Source organism: Cucurbita pepo, chromosome 15 (assembly GCF_057944985.1).
Source record: "Cucurbita pepo subsp. pepo isolate OVF chromosome 15, ASM5794498v1, whole genome shotgun sequence".
In the NCBI taxonomy this organism is placed as follows: domain Eukaryota; kingdom Viridiplantae; phylum Streptophyta; class Magnoliopsida; order Cucurbitales; family Cucurbitaceae; genus Cucurbita; species Cucurbita pepo.
The window spans coordinates 3,517,043-3,532,838 of NC_141812.1; the positions used below are offsets into that span (position 1 = coordinate 3,517,043).

General features: G+C 35.8%; 1 protein-coding gene and 1 non-coding gene across 2 annotated transcripts; one reads left to right on the plus strand and one right to left on the minus strand.

Annotated features, from left to right (window-relative positions):
* The first annotated feature begins 3,583 nt into the window (after positions 1 to 3,583).
* On the plus strand, positions 3,584 to 3,723 carry LOC147789179 (small nucleolar RNA Z247). Its single transcript, XR_015412026.1, has one exon. It is a non-coding gene; the product is annotated as a small nucleolar RNA Z247 (small nucleolar RNA).
* Positions 3,724 to 5,188: 1,465 nt separating this feature from the next.
* Positions 5,189 to 7,258, minus strand: LOC111776356 (uncharacterized). Its single transcript, XM_087118217.1, has 2 exons — positions 6,193 to 7,258; positions 5,189 to 5,777 (listed from the first exon to the last, which is right to left on the minus strand). Exons 1-2 carry the CDS (start codon positions 6,840 to 6,842, stop codon positions 5,333 to 5,335), a joined length of 1,095 nt encoding a protein of 364 aa, XP_086974343.1. The 5' UTR covers positions 6,843 to 7,258; the 3' UTR covers positions 5,189 to 5,332.
* Positions 7,259 to 15,796: the final 8,538 nt, after the last annotated feature.

A 15,796-nucleotide genomic window follows, 5' to 3' on the forward strand; every position in this document is an offset into this window, starting at 1 on the left:
CCGACGGCTAAAACGACCAACCCATGCTGTGAAAGAGATTTTCGACCATTGTACGTCCACCTAAAATACTTTTCGTGCCTCCTCAACGTTCATTGTCGTCGGAAAAGAGATTGGAACTTCGAGCTTTTGAGAACCTTATATATGTACCGTTTTAGATATCTTCAAGCCACGAAGCTTCGAAAATAGCCGCAGAAAGGAGAGAGAAAAAGAAATTAGAAAATCGCGCAGAGTCGGGCGAAGAAGACGAACCCGTCGGATTCGAATCCGGGTTGAACTCATCCTGTAACCCATTGCACATCCGTTGGTCTCGGCCCAGTGTCACCCTACCAGCCTAGGCCTGCAGCCCACGAGACCACGACCCGCCTCGCTTGCAGCCCACGATTCTGAGGCCCAATCGCCCTATCAGCCCAGTCCTGCAGCAACTTGACCCGCGTGCCCGCAATAGCTGACCCGAACCTGCGCCTCGACCCGAGAAGCAAAACGCGACGTGTCCCTCTCCCTTGAAGACACGTGTCACGCATGCAGACAGACTTGTCGACTCATAATCGTGTATCTGGCTCGCCTATGTTTTCGACCCTTATGGAGCTGATTTGTACCCTTATTAAGTTAATAAAGGTCATTAGAATGCCTTATTTCACAATTTTAAGTTGAATCCTGTTACAATTGTGAAGTAGTAATGAAAGGTGACGAACGACCTAATAAGAAACGAGGTCTGGCGACACTTGGAGCGGCTCTCAAGGAATGAGAGCTAACGTATTAAAAATTTAAGGAGAACACCAGCTAAGACCTACCAAATAAATGGTCTTACTATAAGATAGGCTAGATACTTATTTGCTGTATGACAACACGTGCCTATTGGCACCGACACATATCCTTTATGCTTTATAATTATGACGTATGACGTATGACCTATAATGTATAATGACATGTATGAGTTATATGATGTTGTATGATGATGTTTGATGATGTGTTATGATGGTTATGACGTTTTTTGATAGCGTTATGATCGTGATGTTTGATGATGACAATGTATGATGTTATTCCCTTAATATGACATTATTTTCCGTATTAAATTGAGATGCATGTTGTGAATGTCATATTGCATGATGTCGATGACCCGAGCTAGGACACAACCCTACAAATGTTATTTATGATGTTAAGATGGAAAGTTGATGCGCATATATTACTATTAGTAATATAAGGATGAAATTAGGGTTGTGTCGTAAGACGTTTTAAAGACGAGAAACTAGAGGGACCCCATGCATTTTGGTATTGCATAAGCATCGATATACTTTCCCTTTTATTATGATGAGTATGGACGCGTACGCTACGATAATAATGGTGATCATGCCGAGCATGACACTTAGGGGTCTGCTAACCTTCGGACGTCGTTACGAACAGCTAGCTCGATTATGATAGATCCAGGGGGTACGAACCACTTGGAGATTCACACTTGCACGTGCGGATCGTGTATAGGAAAGTACTACACATTCAATTTAGTTCGGACTGGAGGCCACCCCTAGGATGTTTTAATGATAGGTTCCTAGAGCATTGTTGAATGTGTTTGCATTTTTCACGACCCCTATAGTGGGGTCACTTACTGAGTATTCTTCAAAATACTCAAGTCGTGTGCTGCATCATTTTTCAGGTAAAGACAATGCGTCCATGTATGGTTGACGGCGGCATCGCAAATCAGAGACTACGACAAGTGCATAGGCTATAAGCATATTTATTTCTTAGACTTAGGTTAGAATAGGTTTGTTTGCATTTCATGTTCTAAATTATTTCATTATCATTTGCAATTTCATTTCTAAATTATGTTTTGAACACGTAAGACCATAGTGGTGTTTTGAATGATGAAGTATGTTCATTCTGCAAATTATGATTTATATGATGATGTTTTAAGAGTTATAATTCCTAGCGACTTTAGGTAACTGAAATCTAGGGTCCTTACAAACTCAATCTAATTTTAGAGGGAATCCATGAACCAACCCAATCCCTATAATGTTCCAATTCAAATATGTTCATAACCCAACTCAATTCCCAAACCATATGAATTGAGTTGAATTGATCGAGTTTTTCATGTCATCATCGGGTTTTTTGAGCACTTCTACCATACGAAATATGTGAAAAATACAGTCTAATTTGTAGGCATAGACAAATTATGATAACTTGTTCCAAGGATAATTTATACGAAGAAAAAGAACCCTAAAGGCCTAAGGCAATATATTCAAAAATAAAATTGACCCGAGATGGATATATTCATAGACATTTGACTTATATTTATGAAATGATAAAATATGAAAAACAATCGATTCCAAGAATCGGTTCACGTAGAAATGAACATATTAGCTCATAAACCCTAAATGTATACTTAGAATATAAAGAATGCCTTCTTGTTCAAGCATGTTTCAACAATGATATTATAGACGTATGATCGGGTAATTTCTTGGTCCTCCCCGAGTACTTGTCGATCAAGAGGCACAAGAAGCGACAACCATTGTAGTCCTCTTTGTAGGTATTAATATTGAAAACAAAGACACTCCTTTGCATCCATTCATTCAATGTAGTGATTGTTAGATTGAATGGCACGATGACCTATATGGGTCACGACCTCATGTATTTATAGATGCGTATAATGAAGATTACATTCCAAATCTATGATTTGGTAACAAACCATAAAATCATAGATTTGGTAACAAACCCTTCAAATCATAAACTAGTAAATCTTAGACTATTTTAGTATATACAGTTATGATCTATTTTAGGTTTAACACCCCCCCTCAATCTGGACGATGTACTACTAAGTTCAGATTGCGCCTAAAATAGCTAAAAGAAGGAGCTGGCAGTGGCTTTGTCATGATATCGGCGAGCTGATCCTTGGAAGATATGAGTCGAACATCAAGCTGACGAGTCGATACTCGTTCACGAACGAAGTGATAATCAACCTCAACATGCTTCGTCCGTCGATGAAAGATTGGATTGGCGGATAGGTAGGTGGCACCAATGTTGTCACACCATAGGCTAGGCGCTCGCGCTTGCGAGATCCCGAGCTCACGCAAGAGAACTTGGATCCAAATTAATTCGGCAGTGGCATCAGCAACCGCCTTATATTCGGCTTCCGTACTAGAACGAGAAACTGTCGATTGTTTCCTCGAACTCCAAGAGATAAGATTGCCACCAAAGAAGATCACATAGCCTCCAGTGCTTCGACGATCATCAGGATTCCCAGCCCAATCAGCATCTGAAAAGGCACTCAACAAATCAGTGCTGGACTTTGTAAGACACAAACCCATATCAATAGTGTCATGTAGATAACGGAGAATTCGTTTGACTGCCGCCCAATGTATAGAAGTCGGAGAGGACATGAACTGACACACTCTGTTGACACAGAAGGATATATCAGGACGTGTCAGTTCATGTCCTCTCCGACTTCTATATAGGCCGGATTAGAGACCAGCTCAGCACCAGCAGCAGTTGAGGAAGGGATCAGCTTGCCACGTCCAAGAAACGAGATCAATCTGCTGCAAATTATTTTTGCAAGATCAAAGGGCTAGCCACCGAGCTGGCCGCCGCCGGCTCTGCCTTGCAGGATGATGATGTGATCGCGTATCTTCTCGCTGGTCTTGGCCCTGACTATGATCCCTTCGTCACCTCAATGACTACCAAGAGTGAAGCCCTCACCCTTGATGATGTGTTTGCACATCTAATGACGTATGAAGCTCGCCAACTACAACACCAGGCTGAACTTCAGTTAAATCTTGGATCTTCTGCCAATTATGCTAGTCGTGGTGGTCAGCAGAAGAATCGTGGGCGTAGGGATCGCGGTCGTGGTCGTTCTCAAGGTTATGCACCCTCTCGTCCTGCTGGTGATCGTCGTGGCCCTTCTGCTCGTCCTTCCTGCCAGATCTGCGGCAAAGTGGGGCATACTGCTATCCGCTGCTGGCATAGGATGGATGAGTCCTATCAAGATGAACCTTCTTCTGCTCCTCCTACGGCACTGGCGGCTACTTCCTCTTACAAGATTGACCCAAATTGGTACAGCGACACAGGCGCTACGGACCATATCACCAGTGACCTGGATCGTCTCGCTGTGCGTGAACGTTATCATGGAGGTGAACAAGTTCAAGTCGGCAATGGAGCAGGTTTGCGTGTTTTGCATACTGGTCATTCTCTAATTAATACTGCTACTCGTCCTCTTGCGTTGCGTAATATTTTGCATGTGCCTGAAATTTCCAAACATCTTCTTTCTGTTCATAAATTTTCTCGTGATAATGACGTATTTTTTGAATTCCATCCTTGGCATTTTTCTATAAAGGATCGACAGTCGAGGAAAAGTCTCCTAAATGGGAGGTGTGAATCTGGTCTTTATCCTATTAAGCCATCCGATGTCGATAATCTCAAGCACGCCTTGGTGAGCAGATCTACTACTCACGCCCAATGGCATGCTCGTCTTGGACATCCTTCATCTCAAGTAATAAAATCCATTTTGCGTCTAAATAATATTTCGTGTGCTAGTGAGTCATCTTTGTCAGTTTGTAATGCGTGTCAGTTAGCAAAGAGTCATCGATTACCATATACTAGTTTTTCCCATAGGTCTTCGTCACCTTTGGAACTTATTTTTTCGGATGTTTGGGGCCCTGCACCTCCATCTGTTGGGGGTTTTAAATATTATATTAGTTTCATTGATGATTTCAGTAAATTTTCGTGGATCTATTTGATGCATGATCGTACAGAAGCTCCTCGTATATTTTTGCAATTCCAAGCTCATGTTGAGCGCCTCCTAGATACTAAAATCAAGTGGGTTCAATCTGATTGGGGTGGGGAATATCAGAAAATTCACAACACATTTTTTCGTTCCCTTGGAATTGGTCATCGTGTTTCGTGCCCTCACACACATCAACAAAATGGGTCTGCTGAACGCAAGCATCGTCATATTGTTGAAACTGGCCTAGCCCTTCTAGCTCATGCTCTGATACCATGTTAGATTGAATGGCACGATGACCTATATGGGTCACGACCTCATGTATTTATAGATGCGTATAATGAAGATTACATTCCAAATCTATGATTTGGTAACAAACCATAAAATCATAGATTTGGTAACAAACCCTTCAAATCATAAACTAGTAAATCTTAGACTATTTTAGTATATACAGTTATGATCTATTTTAGGTTTAACAGTGATAATTGAAGTGCTATGTCCATTTCATGAAGGCTAACATGCTTGACTTCCATGGAAGCAATGTCCTTCACAAAGCTTGGAAGTGCTGTTTTCATGGTGCCATTCTTGATCATAGGATGATCTAGACAAGAGCTGATTAGGGAAAGTTCAAGAACAGTCTTGCAAAATGGTAGCAGCTTCGGCCCTTTGTTCCTCGCTCAACTCGGACGGAAACTTGACGAGGAATTGGATGCGAAGGTCGCCTTTTCGAGACGGTTGGGTCGGGATCGGCATTCCTTGGCCCATAATAACCTTTTGAAAGCCAGGATATATGATGGTATCAAAGGAGAGACTCATTTTGTCACCTCCCAAAAGAGGAACTGGGATTGAACAGCCAGTTAGTGCATTCACCAAAGGGATCTCAACTCCTAATTCTAAGTCGTCCCCGTCTCGACTGAACAACGGGTGCCTTCTCTCGTCGATCGAAAAGGTTATGTCGGCCGGGAGGTAACCTGGTTTTTCATCTCCCTTTCCTTCGAATGTGATCTTTGTTCCTTTCTTCCATCCCGGTTTCACTTCTATTTTCAGCATCTCCTCTTCTTCTACAATTATCCTGTTCGTGAAAATTTTAAAAATATATTTTTAACTTAAAATTTAGTTCATCACATTGGTTCATCGCCGTATATTTTGAACTTTTTAGAAAAATTTAATGAAAATTTTGAAGTTTTTAAAAAAGTTATGAAAATTCAAATTGATTTTTGAAGCATGTTTTTAAAATTCATTTAAAAGTTTAAAAGTATTTTTGAAAAAAAAAAATAATATTAGAGTATTAATAAAACTTTTTAAAAATATTTTAAAATTGATTGACAATTTTTTTAAACAGAAAACAAATTATTATAATATTTTTAATTTTATTTTAAATAGTTTTAAAACTATAATTTAGCTAGAAAAATTAAAGAAAATATTTGGTAATTTTTTTTTTTAAAAAAAAAAGATCCAAAATTTTATAGTGAAGAATGGTAACTGACCCGTTAACTATGGCGTCTCTGGTGATCATAATCTTCTTCACGCATCCATCGCAGAGCTCTTCCAACGTACATTCCAGTTTCTTCTCGACCGGCGGCGGTTTCTTCAACGCCGTCGACTGTGAATATATGATCGGAGTACTTTTAGGACTCCTTCTACTCGTATTTCTCGAAAGCAATCGATCCGCTGTGGAGTTGAGCTCTGGAGAGATCGGTGTTTCATTCGACTCCGGTCCGTCAACTTTTCTACTAAAATTTCTCGATATCGATCCCCTTAAGAATTCGGAATCTGAATTACTTCGTCGGCTTTGATCTCTCGATAACAAAGTCGGCGTAGTGCTCCGACGACTCGAGTTCCTTGACAACGACCGCGGACTTGGCGACGGCGTCTTGCTTCTCCGGCTATTGGTTCTAGAAAAAGTCCTTGATATGTTAGCAAAGAAACTCTCGTCCAAGTTCGGGGTGGTTGGAGTGGTGACTATATAGGGCTCGTTTTCGCAATGGGACTTGTCACGTTCTTTGACGGGGGTCATGTTTCGAGGGCTCTTCATGGAAGGGTTCCATTTCATGAATCCCTTGCAGAGATCTTTGACAGGGACTCGAAGGATTCGGTATAAGTCGGCTGTCGTGTGTGAACGTGTATGATCAGCCATGCAAGAAAGATAAAAGAGAGAGAATTTGAAAATGAGGGAAAAGATTCAAAGGTTGGTGTTTCTTGTTCAATTTCAGTTTGTAGGTGTCTAAGTGCGATCGATCTTGCTTCTGTTTTCGTTACAACAATTGGGTATCAAAGTATTTTGATGATATCAGATCATTGAAGGTGGTAGCTTTATTGATACAACAAGCGGTACGATCTATCTTGCTTCTATTTTTGTTACAATAATTGGGTATCAAAGCATTTTGATTGTGGCATTCTCCTACGATAAGCGGTATCAAATCGTTGAAGGTGGTAGCTTTATTGATACAACAAGCGGTACAATCGATCTTGCTTCTGTTTTCGTTACAACAATTGGGTATCAAAGCATTTTGATTGTGGCAGTTCGCTACAACAAGCGATATCAGATCATTGAAGGTGATAGCTTTATTGATACAACAAGCCGTATCAGAGTCTTGAAGGTGGTAGCTTTGATGATGTGAAAGAACAAACCAAGAGGAAGCGTTTTGTTAAGGAGTTATAGAGGGAGGAGCCATAGAGGAAGCTGATTTTACTATAATTAGCTTGTGATTCTACACGAAAATATGCTCCCTAATTCTTGCCAAGCCAATGAATTTGTGTGCTAATCATACACCATTTCTAAATTATAAAAATATCCTTGATTTTTTTTTTCGTAAATTAAACTTTTAAACAAATTAAAAAATTTATGTGATTTTGGATTGAATTATAATTGTAATTTTAAAGAAAATTGGATGATAAAACTATTTTTGAGATATCTATAAAAATCACAAGTAAAATTGAAACCGAACGAGAGTATTTTTGAGACAAAATCAAAGGTCAAATGTATTATATATCGAACATATTGTATCCACAATTATCTATGTTCCCAATGTGCTTATGATGTAGCACGAGGCGGATTAGCTAGTGTGTATCATCTTATGAGAATCAAGTATGATATAGATCAATGAGAAGAGGTATGCATAAAAGTAATTGCCACAAGGATAACTCCTAAAATTTCGTCGGTTTTCTGGGTTTGGAAAAGTACGGATTTTCCAGAAAGAGAATCTTATGATATGTTGGGAATCTCGTATGATAATCATCCACGTTTAAAGTGTATCTTAATGCCTGAAAGTTGGGTTGGATGACCCTTATGTAAGGATTATATTGCTCCAAATTTTTATATGAAATACAAGATGCTCATTAAATAATACGAAACTAATCTTCACTTCCATAACTCAAGATATTCAAATACATTTGTACGTTCTCTTATAGATATAGTCACGAACCTTTTAATAACGGAAAAATGTTAGATATTAAACTTGTTTCATGCATTTATAGATTCATGGATTCGTGGGATACATATACATGAGAGATATAGCCATATACCGTTTATAATTATAATAATCATAACTCTATGATCCCATCCGAGTTGCTATAAATACATAATCTATCGATTATCTACCTTTAGCAATCCAACAATGAAGTCCATCGACGTTGACTTTTATAATAGCTCAACTTCCAAAATACAATCAGACTAGAATAATTAACACATGCATGTTATGAAAGTTTTTAAAATCGTATTCAAGTACACTAAACCCAACGTGTGTATCATTTTATACACATGGTTTCATGTCACCAAACCGGTTTACAAAACATCTCTTTCATGCATTTTAAGTCTCACTCACTATGCATCACTTTCATGATTTTATGTACTTTACTTTCATACATGTAGAGCCTCATGGACGAGCATCACTTTCATGTAATCAACTTATATAGAAAAGAGGAAATGTGTTTAACATTTCATAACATTTATGAGCACATGCTTGAGGTCACACAATTGAAGTTACTCTAGAGCTTGCCAAAATTTGGAGAAGTCTAATGATTTATTTAGGAGAATTGGGAGTGGTTTTAACTTGAGAATACACTTTAGGAAATTTGTTAGTATTTTGAACCCTATAAATACTTATAAGATGTTTGCTCCGTTAACAACAACAATATGAGAATTGAAAAGTATAGTGGTTAAGGTTGTTTTGTTCTAAGAAACTCTCCCTTTAAGTTGTTTTTTTTGTTTCATTTATCTGTTTATGCATATTTGGATCATAGGGCCATATCCAACATTTGGTAGCAGAGCTAGGATATCGAAACAAATTTCGTCACCATACAAAGTCACTGAAGGAGATACGACGATGATAAAAAGAGGAAAGTAGGAGAATGTAACGCTCTAGTACTCGTTACTCACGAAGAATAACTCCGTAGCATAGTCGATAAAGATGCGTTTTAATTTACAGGCACAGGGCATATGTGACATTATCAAGCATGTTGATGAAGTTGAGGAGCATAAGGACATGATGGCTATTGTTGCCATCTACCAAGTAGTTCCGGAGGACGTCCTTCTCATGTTGGCAGGGAAGGACTCACCAAAGGTAGTGTGGGAAACGTTGTAAACAATGCATGTGATGTGGAACGTGTTAAGGAAGTAAAGGTGCAGACCTTGAAGAGGGAGTTCAAGGCTATCCGAATGAAGGACAGTGAGTCAATAGATGAATTTGCTATGAAGTTGACGATGATCGTCAGAGTAAACTAAGAGAGAAGAATAGAAGCTTGATTTAGTAAAAGAAGTTACTATGGAGCAACTTTATAAAATATAAAGATATTTGTGAAATATATTTTGTGGCGTAATTGTAATTAGTTAGAGAATATATCTTATGTTGGGATTTATGCCCTAGAGTGTCGTAATTAATTATTTAGTTTTTAACAAATATTTTTTATTATTTTATTTGTAATTTATATGTTATTCATTGTATGAAAATCCAAGGTTATTAATGTAATCTTGAACAATATGTGGTTGATATACACGAGGATCGTGTTCAAGTAATAACCTAAAGAGTTGGATAAGGTTGGGTGCCTTATCTTGGTAACACTATTGATACGACACACTTTGTAATCATTGCAAATGATTTGATCCAAATCGTTTATGTGGAGACATGTAAGTGGGGTATCCTATACAATGAGTTTGTATAAGATTGGACCAAGAAATATTTAATCTCTCTTTATAAATCCGTTAATTGAGAAGATTAATATTTCACATGATGATCATATGTGACTTGATCTTAATTCTAAGTGAGTTATGAACTCCCTGCTTGTGAGGGTTTGTCCTTTAATTTACATGGGTGAGAATGACTCTGTTAGCTGATTCAATATGCCTACCATTTTGGGGACTTGACCAAATAGAGAGTTGGGAACCTAATATCATGGGATGGAATTCACTCCTTTCCATATCAGAAAAGTAGATGAGTTGCTCTATTAAGTACTGATTTTGGGACTTAAACAATGGGGCCCCACCCTCTCATTGGCCCGAGAGGGACTTGGTTTATGAATGGATCATAAACAAATTGTTCATTAGAGAATCGTACTTAAGGTGAAAAATGTAATTAGAGGGGTAAAACGGACTTTTGACCCAACTATAATTATGAACAACTCGTGAAGGATCGACTTGCTTGTAATGATTATATCAATGGACATAACTTGTCCTACAATGCATAAAAGTGCAACTCTAGGTTTATAATGGAGTGACCTATAGTTAATGAACAAAAATTGATTAATTAAAAAATTTAATTAATTAATTTTATATTATTGGAGCTTATAATCTATAGGTTCATAATGTCTACTAATAGCAGCTAAAAGGTTTAATTTATTTGAAAGAAAATTTGAAGGGTTCTAATGGATATTTAATATATTATATATATTAAATAAATAGAGAAAATATATTTAATTTGAAGGGTTGAAATTAATATTTAATATATTAGATATGTTAAATTTAAATGGAGAAAAATATATTAATTTGAAATGTTTAAATTAACATTTAATATATTATATATATTAAAAAGGAAAAAAAATATTTATTGTATTTGATACAATTAAATATTAAATCAATTAATGTATTTGAATGAGATTCAAATTAATTAAATATATATTACAATATCTTATAATATCTAAATATGATTTATATAAGGTATTATATCCTAATATATTAAATATGCAAATATATTATTTGGTAAAGATTCTCCCAGAGTCCTTATAAATAGGACCATCGGGTTGAACCAAAGACACATCAATCTCTCCCACTTTCTCTCGAGAATGAAAATTACATATCTAGAGAATTCTCAAAACTCTTTCTCCAATCCCAGAGGCTCCCACAAGCCTTGACCTTGTATACGAGTATCTAGAGAATTCTCAAAACTCTTTCTCCAATCCCAGAGGCTCCCACAAGCCTTGACCTTGTATACGAGTCATAGTAAGAAAGATCTTGTGGGATGTTGAAGAACTTCTACATGGAATACTCCGATGAGTCTTGCAAGCGAGGGAGCTAAGGTTTCTAGAAAGGTAGAGTTCTTACTCTTCTTCTGTTTATTGTTTTTCTTTTAATTCATAATAAAATCAAAACTGTTCCCATGCTTACTATCGATAGAGTTGATTCCCTCCATCTTAGATATCCACAATCCTAATATTTTTTACCCTTGTTTTTAGGAATGGGTTAATTTTATATATAATTTTTGGGATTTGGTCGTGGTATATTTGGTATATTTTATATTATTTTCAGAATAATTTTTACCCTTATTTTTAAGAGTTCGTTAATTTTATATATAATTTTTAGGATTTGATAAATTATATATATAATTCTCACGTATATTTTGTATATTTTATATTATTTTCAGAATTTGGTTAGTAGTATATTATCTTTTATTTATAGGAATTAATTGGTAGATGGTATCCTATTTAAACATCGTGAACATTAGTGAAGATCACACTTTCAATCCCACTTATGTTTTTCATTCTTAACATGGTATCAGAGCACCGATCTTGGTGTTCTTAAATATCAAAATTTCCTTTAGGGTGAAATAAGCCAAATCTAGCTTCAAAACTTCGAATGTTGATTTAACACATCCTTATTACATCACTCTGATCAGTCAGGATATTCACGTGTTCCAATCAAATTAAATGGGACAAATTATCAATCCAGGAGTAAATCAGTTATGCATGCTCCTATTGCCAAAAACAAGATGGGTTGATTGATGACAGTATTGAAGAACAGTCTTAAGATGCAAATTCAATCGAATTTGAACTCCTGATTCAATGTACCAGTATAATATTATCTTGGTTAACTCATTCTGTTGAAGTAGATATCATTGAAGGTATTATTCACGCTAAGACAGCTCATCAAGTGTGGGTTGATCTTCACGATCAATTCCCACAAAAGAATGCTCAAGCAATTTTTTAGATACAAAAGTCAATAGCATTAATGTCATAGGGAACCGTGACACTGTCAGTATATTTCACCAAGCTCAAAACACTTTATGATGAATTGGAAGCACACCGCACACCATTTACCTGTAATCAACGCCAAATACATGTTGATCAACGTGAAGAAGACAAGTTGATGCAACTACTCATGGGGCTCAATGAGTCTTATAAGACGGTGAGATCTAACATAGTGATGATGACTCCATTACCTAATGTGAGGCAAGCCTATTCGTTACTTGTATAAGAAGAGATGCAGTGTCAAGCAACTTTGAACCTACGGGAATTTCGCAATTGCAGTAGTAGTGCAGAAGAGAAAACATATTCAAAATTCACCAAGGACAAATCATGTGAGCACTGCAAAAGAAGTGGTCATACAATTGATGAGTGTCGAATCCTTAAGTTTTACTGTAAAATTTGTGATAAAATGGGACATACAGAAGATCGATGTCGACAGTAAAATAATTTTGGAAAGGTAGTACAAGTCAATCAACGCAGAAATCGTGGATATCGATCATATGCAAATATGACCGATGTTTCTCAGTTGAATACCGAAGAACAATCACCTAATTCCATTCCAAAATTTTATTTCGAGCAATGACAACAGACAGCACAAGCCTTATTGCACTCAATTATCGTCCTTCTGGTAATTCTGACAGTTACATCAATATGGCAGGTTTGTTTCCAGTATCTGCATTATCTATTAAACTCTGCTAGTTTTAATTCATGGATTCTCGATAATAGAGCTCCGAATCATATAGTATCCAAAGCTTCTGTTATGATTGAACCAAAGGCTGCAATCATTTCTACAATAAATTTGCATCTTCCACGTAGCCAAGTCTTGCATAACACAAGAATCAAGATAGAAAGTGACATAACATTTCAAGTCATTAGTAAGTTTGCTAATGGACATTAGGTTTAAATGGAATGGAGGCACACATAAAACATTGTTTAATTTAAGGTTATGATTAAAGGGAACATTGCTAGTATGTGACACGTGTTGTCCCTCAATTAGGTAAATTTATTGTAGATATGATTGCAGCCTTTGGTTCAATTATAATAGAAACATTGGATACTATATGATCCGTAGCTCCACTATCGAGAATCCATGAATTAGAACTAGTAGAGTTAATAGATAATGCAGATACTGGAAACAAACCTGCTGCATTGATGTAATTGTCAGAATTACCAGAAGAACGATGATTGAGTGTAGATAAGACTGTTCTTCTGTATTCAACTGAGACATATCGACCATATTTGTAGATGATCGATATCTACAATTGGTGCATTGATTGACTTGTACTGCCCTTCCAGAATTATTTTTCTATGACATCGATCTTCTATATGTCTCCTTTTATCACAAAATTTACAGTGAAACTTAAGGATTTGACACTCATCAATTGTATGACCACTTCTTTTGCATTATTCACATGATTTGTCCTTAGTGAATTTTGAATATATTGTTTTCTTCTGCACTGCTGCTGCAATCGAGAAATTCTTAGTAGGTTTAGAAATTACTTGACGCTGCATCGAGTAATGTATAGGTTTGCCTCACATTAGGTAATGGAATCATAACCAATATGTTAAATCTCACCGTTTTATAAGACTCATTGAGCCCCATGAGTTCATGCATCAACTTGTCTTCTTCGCATTGATCAACATGTATTTGGTGTTGATTATAGGTAAATGGTGTGTGGTGCGCTTCCAATTCATTCCAAAGTGTTTTGAGCTGGGTGAAATATGCTGACAATGCCATGGTTCCCTGTGACATCATTGTTATCGACTTTTGTATTTGAAAAATTGCTAGAGCATTCTTTTATGAGAATTGATCGTGAACATCAACCCACACTTGATGAGCTGTCTTGGCGTGAATAATACCTTCAGCAATATTTACTTCAACTGAATGAGTTAACCATGATATTATCATACTGTTGCACTGATTCCAGAGTTCAAATTTGGTTGAATTTGCATATTGAGATGATTCTTCAATTGTGCCATCAATAAATCCAATTTTCTTTTTTACACTAAAAGCATGCCTAACTGATTTACTCTCAGATTGTAATTTGTTCTATTTAATTTGACTGGAACAAGTGAGAATATCTTCACTAGACCAATTAAGGCTTTGCACAACCTTAATCTTCAAAATCAACACATTTTGTCAACATGTTTGTTGAATTATTTGTACCATCTATCTTCTCCAAACACATATCACCTTCTTCCACTAACCCGCGAGTGAAATAATATCGCTTCCACTAACCTGCGAGTGAAATAATATCGTCTTCTGATACATTTTATCTTTGAACAATAAACCAGGTTCTTCACCAACTTTTGACACTCTAACTATTCGTATAAAGAATTTTCTCGTGCTGCTTCTTGCCTCATTCTTCTAGATAATCAGTCATCCATATTATCTTCTTTCCAGCTTCAACTATTATCATGTACTCAACCCAAGTAGATGAAAAAGCAACATAATTCTGAAGCCTAGATATCCAACTCATCCCATCATCCATGATTTGCTCCCACATGGTTGTATCCTCCAATTATTGGGCCTCATCAAAGAACTCTAGTTTCCCTTTATCAGTCAACAACAGTGTAAGGAAGGTGAATACTTATTTGGTAATCTGATAGTACTGGATGATCTTCTCAATACCTACCGAGGTGTAGGGATGTACATCTAACCTGACAACCCGACAACCCGACAACCTGAACCAACCCAATCCGAATTATAGGAGTTAGGTTGGGTTGTTTTTCTGAACCCGAAGTGACTCGGTTCGATTTCTGGTTCATAGGATAAGAACCTGGGGTTGACCCAAAACCAAATAAAACTTATGAATAACATTGAGAACTTTGTTGTATATAAAGGTTTGTCAGAGTGACAATTCAGGTTTATTAGAATACTCCATGCTTGGGTTTGACTTAAGCCGAATGCATCCTTTTTAATTTCATTTATATTTATATTATTTTATTTAGTTTATTTTATATATTATAAAATTTTATTCTAAATATAAAAAATTACTTCAATATTTCATATTATTTTTAAACACATTATTTGCAACGTAAATAGATTAATAAAAATTTACCTCAATATTTTATATTATTTTTAAATATATTGTTTGGAAGGTAATAAATTATTTAGTTTATTTTATATATTATAAAATTCTATTCTAAATATAAAAAATTACTTCAATATTTCATATTATTTTTAAACACCTTTCATTGTAGCGTAAATAGATTAATAAAAATTTACCTCAATATTTTATATTATTTTTAAATATATTATTTAGAAGGTAATAAATTAACAAATATCTATTAATTCATTTTATAGTATTTTTAGATAATAATAGGAATAAACTAAACGATCACACCTTATAATTTTATTTTAATTTAAAAATATTATTTATGATAGGTTATTTAATATGATTTTGAAGTTATTTTTTATTTTTTTTATATAGTTTGTTTAAACTAATCATTTATACGGTTTTAATTTTATAATCTATCCTTACATTTTCTATAAAAAAAAATTACACCCTTTTTATTTTTTTTGTGATGTATAGTTTATATTTCTATTATTTTTTAATTTCATAATCTATTCTTTTATTTTCTTATTGTATGACTAACCAATTTTTGTTAAATAATGTTGAGATGTTACCATTT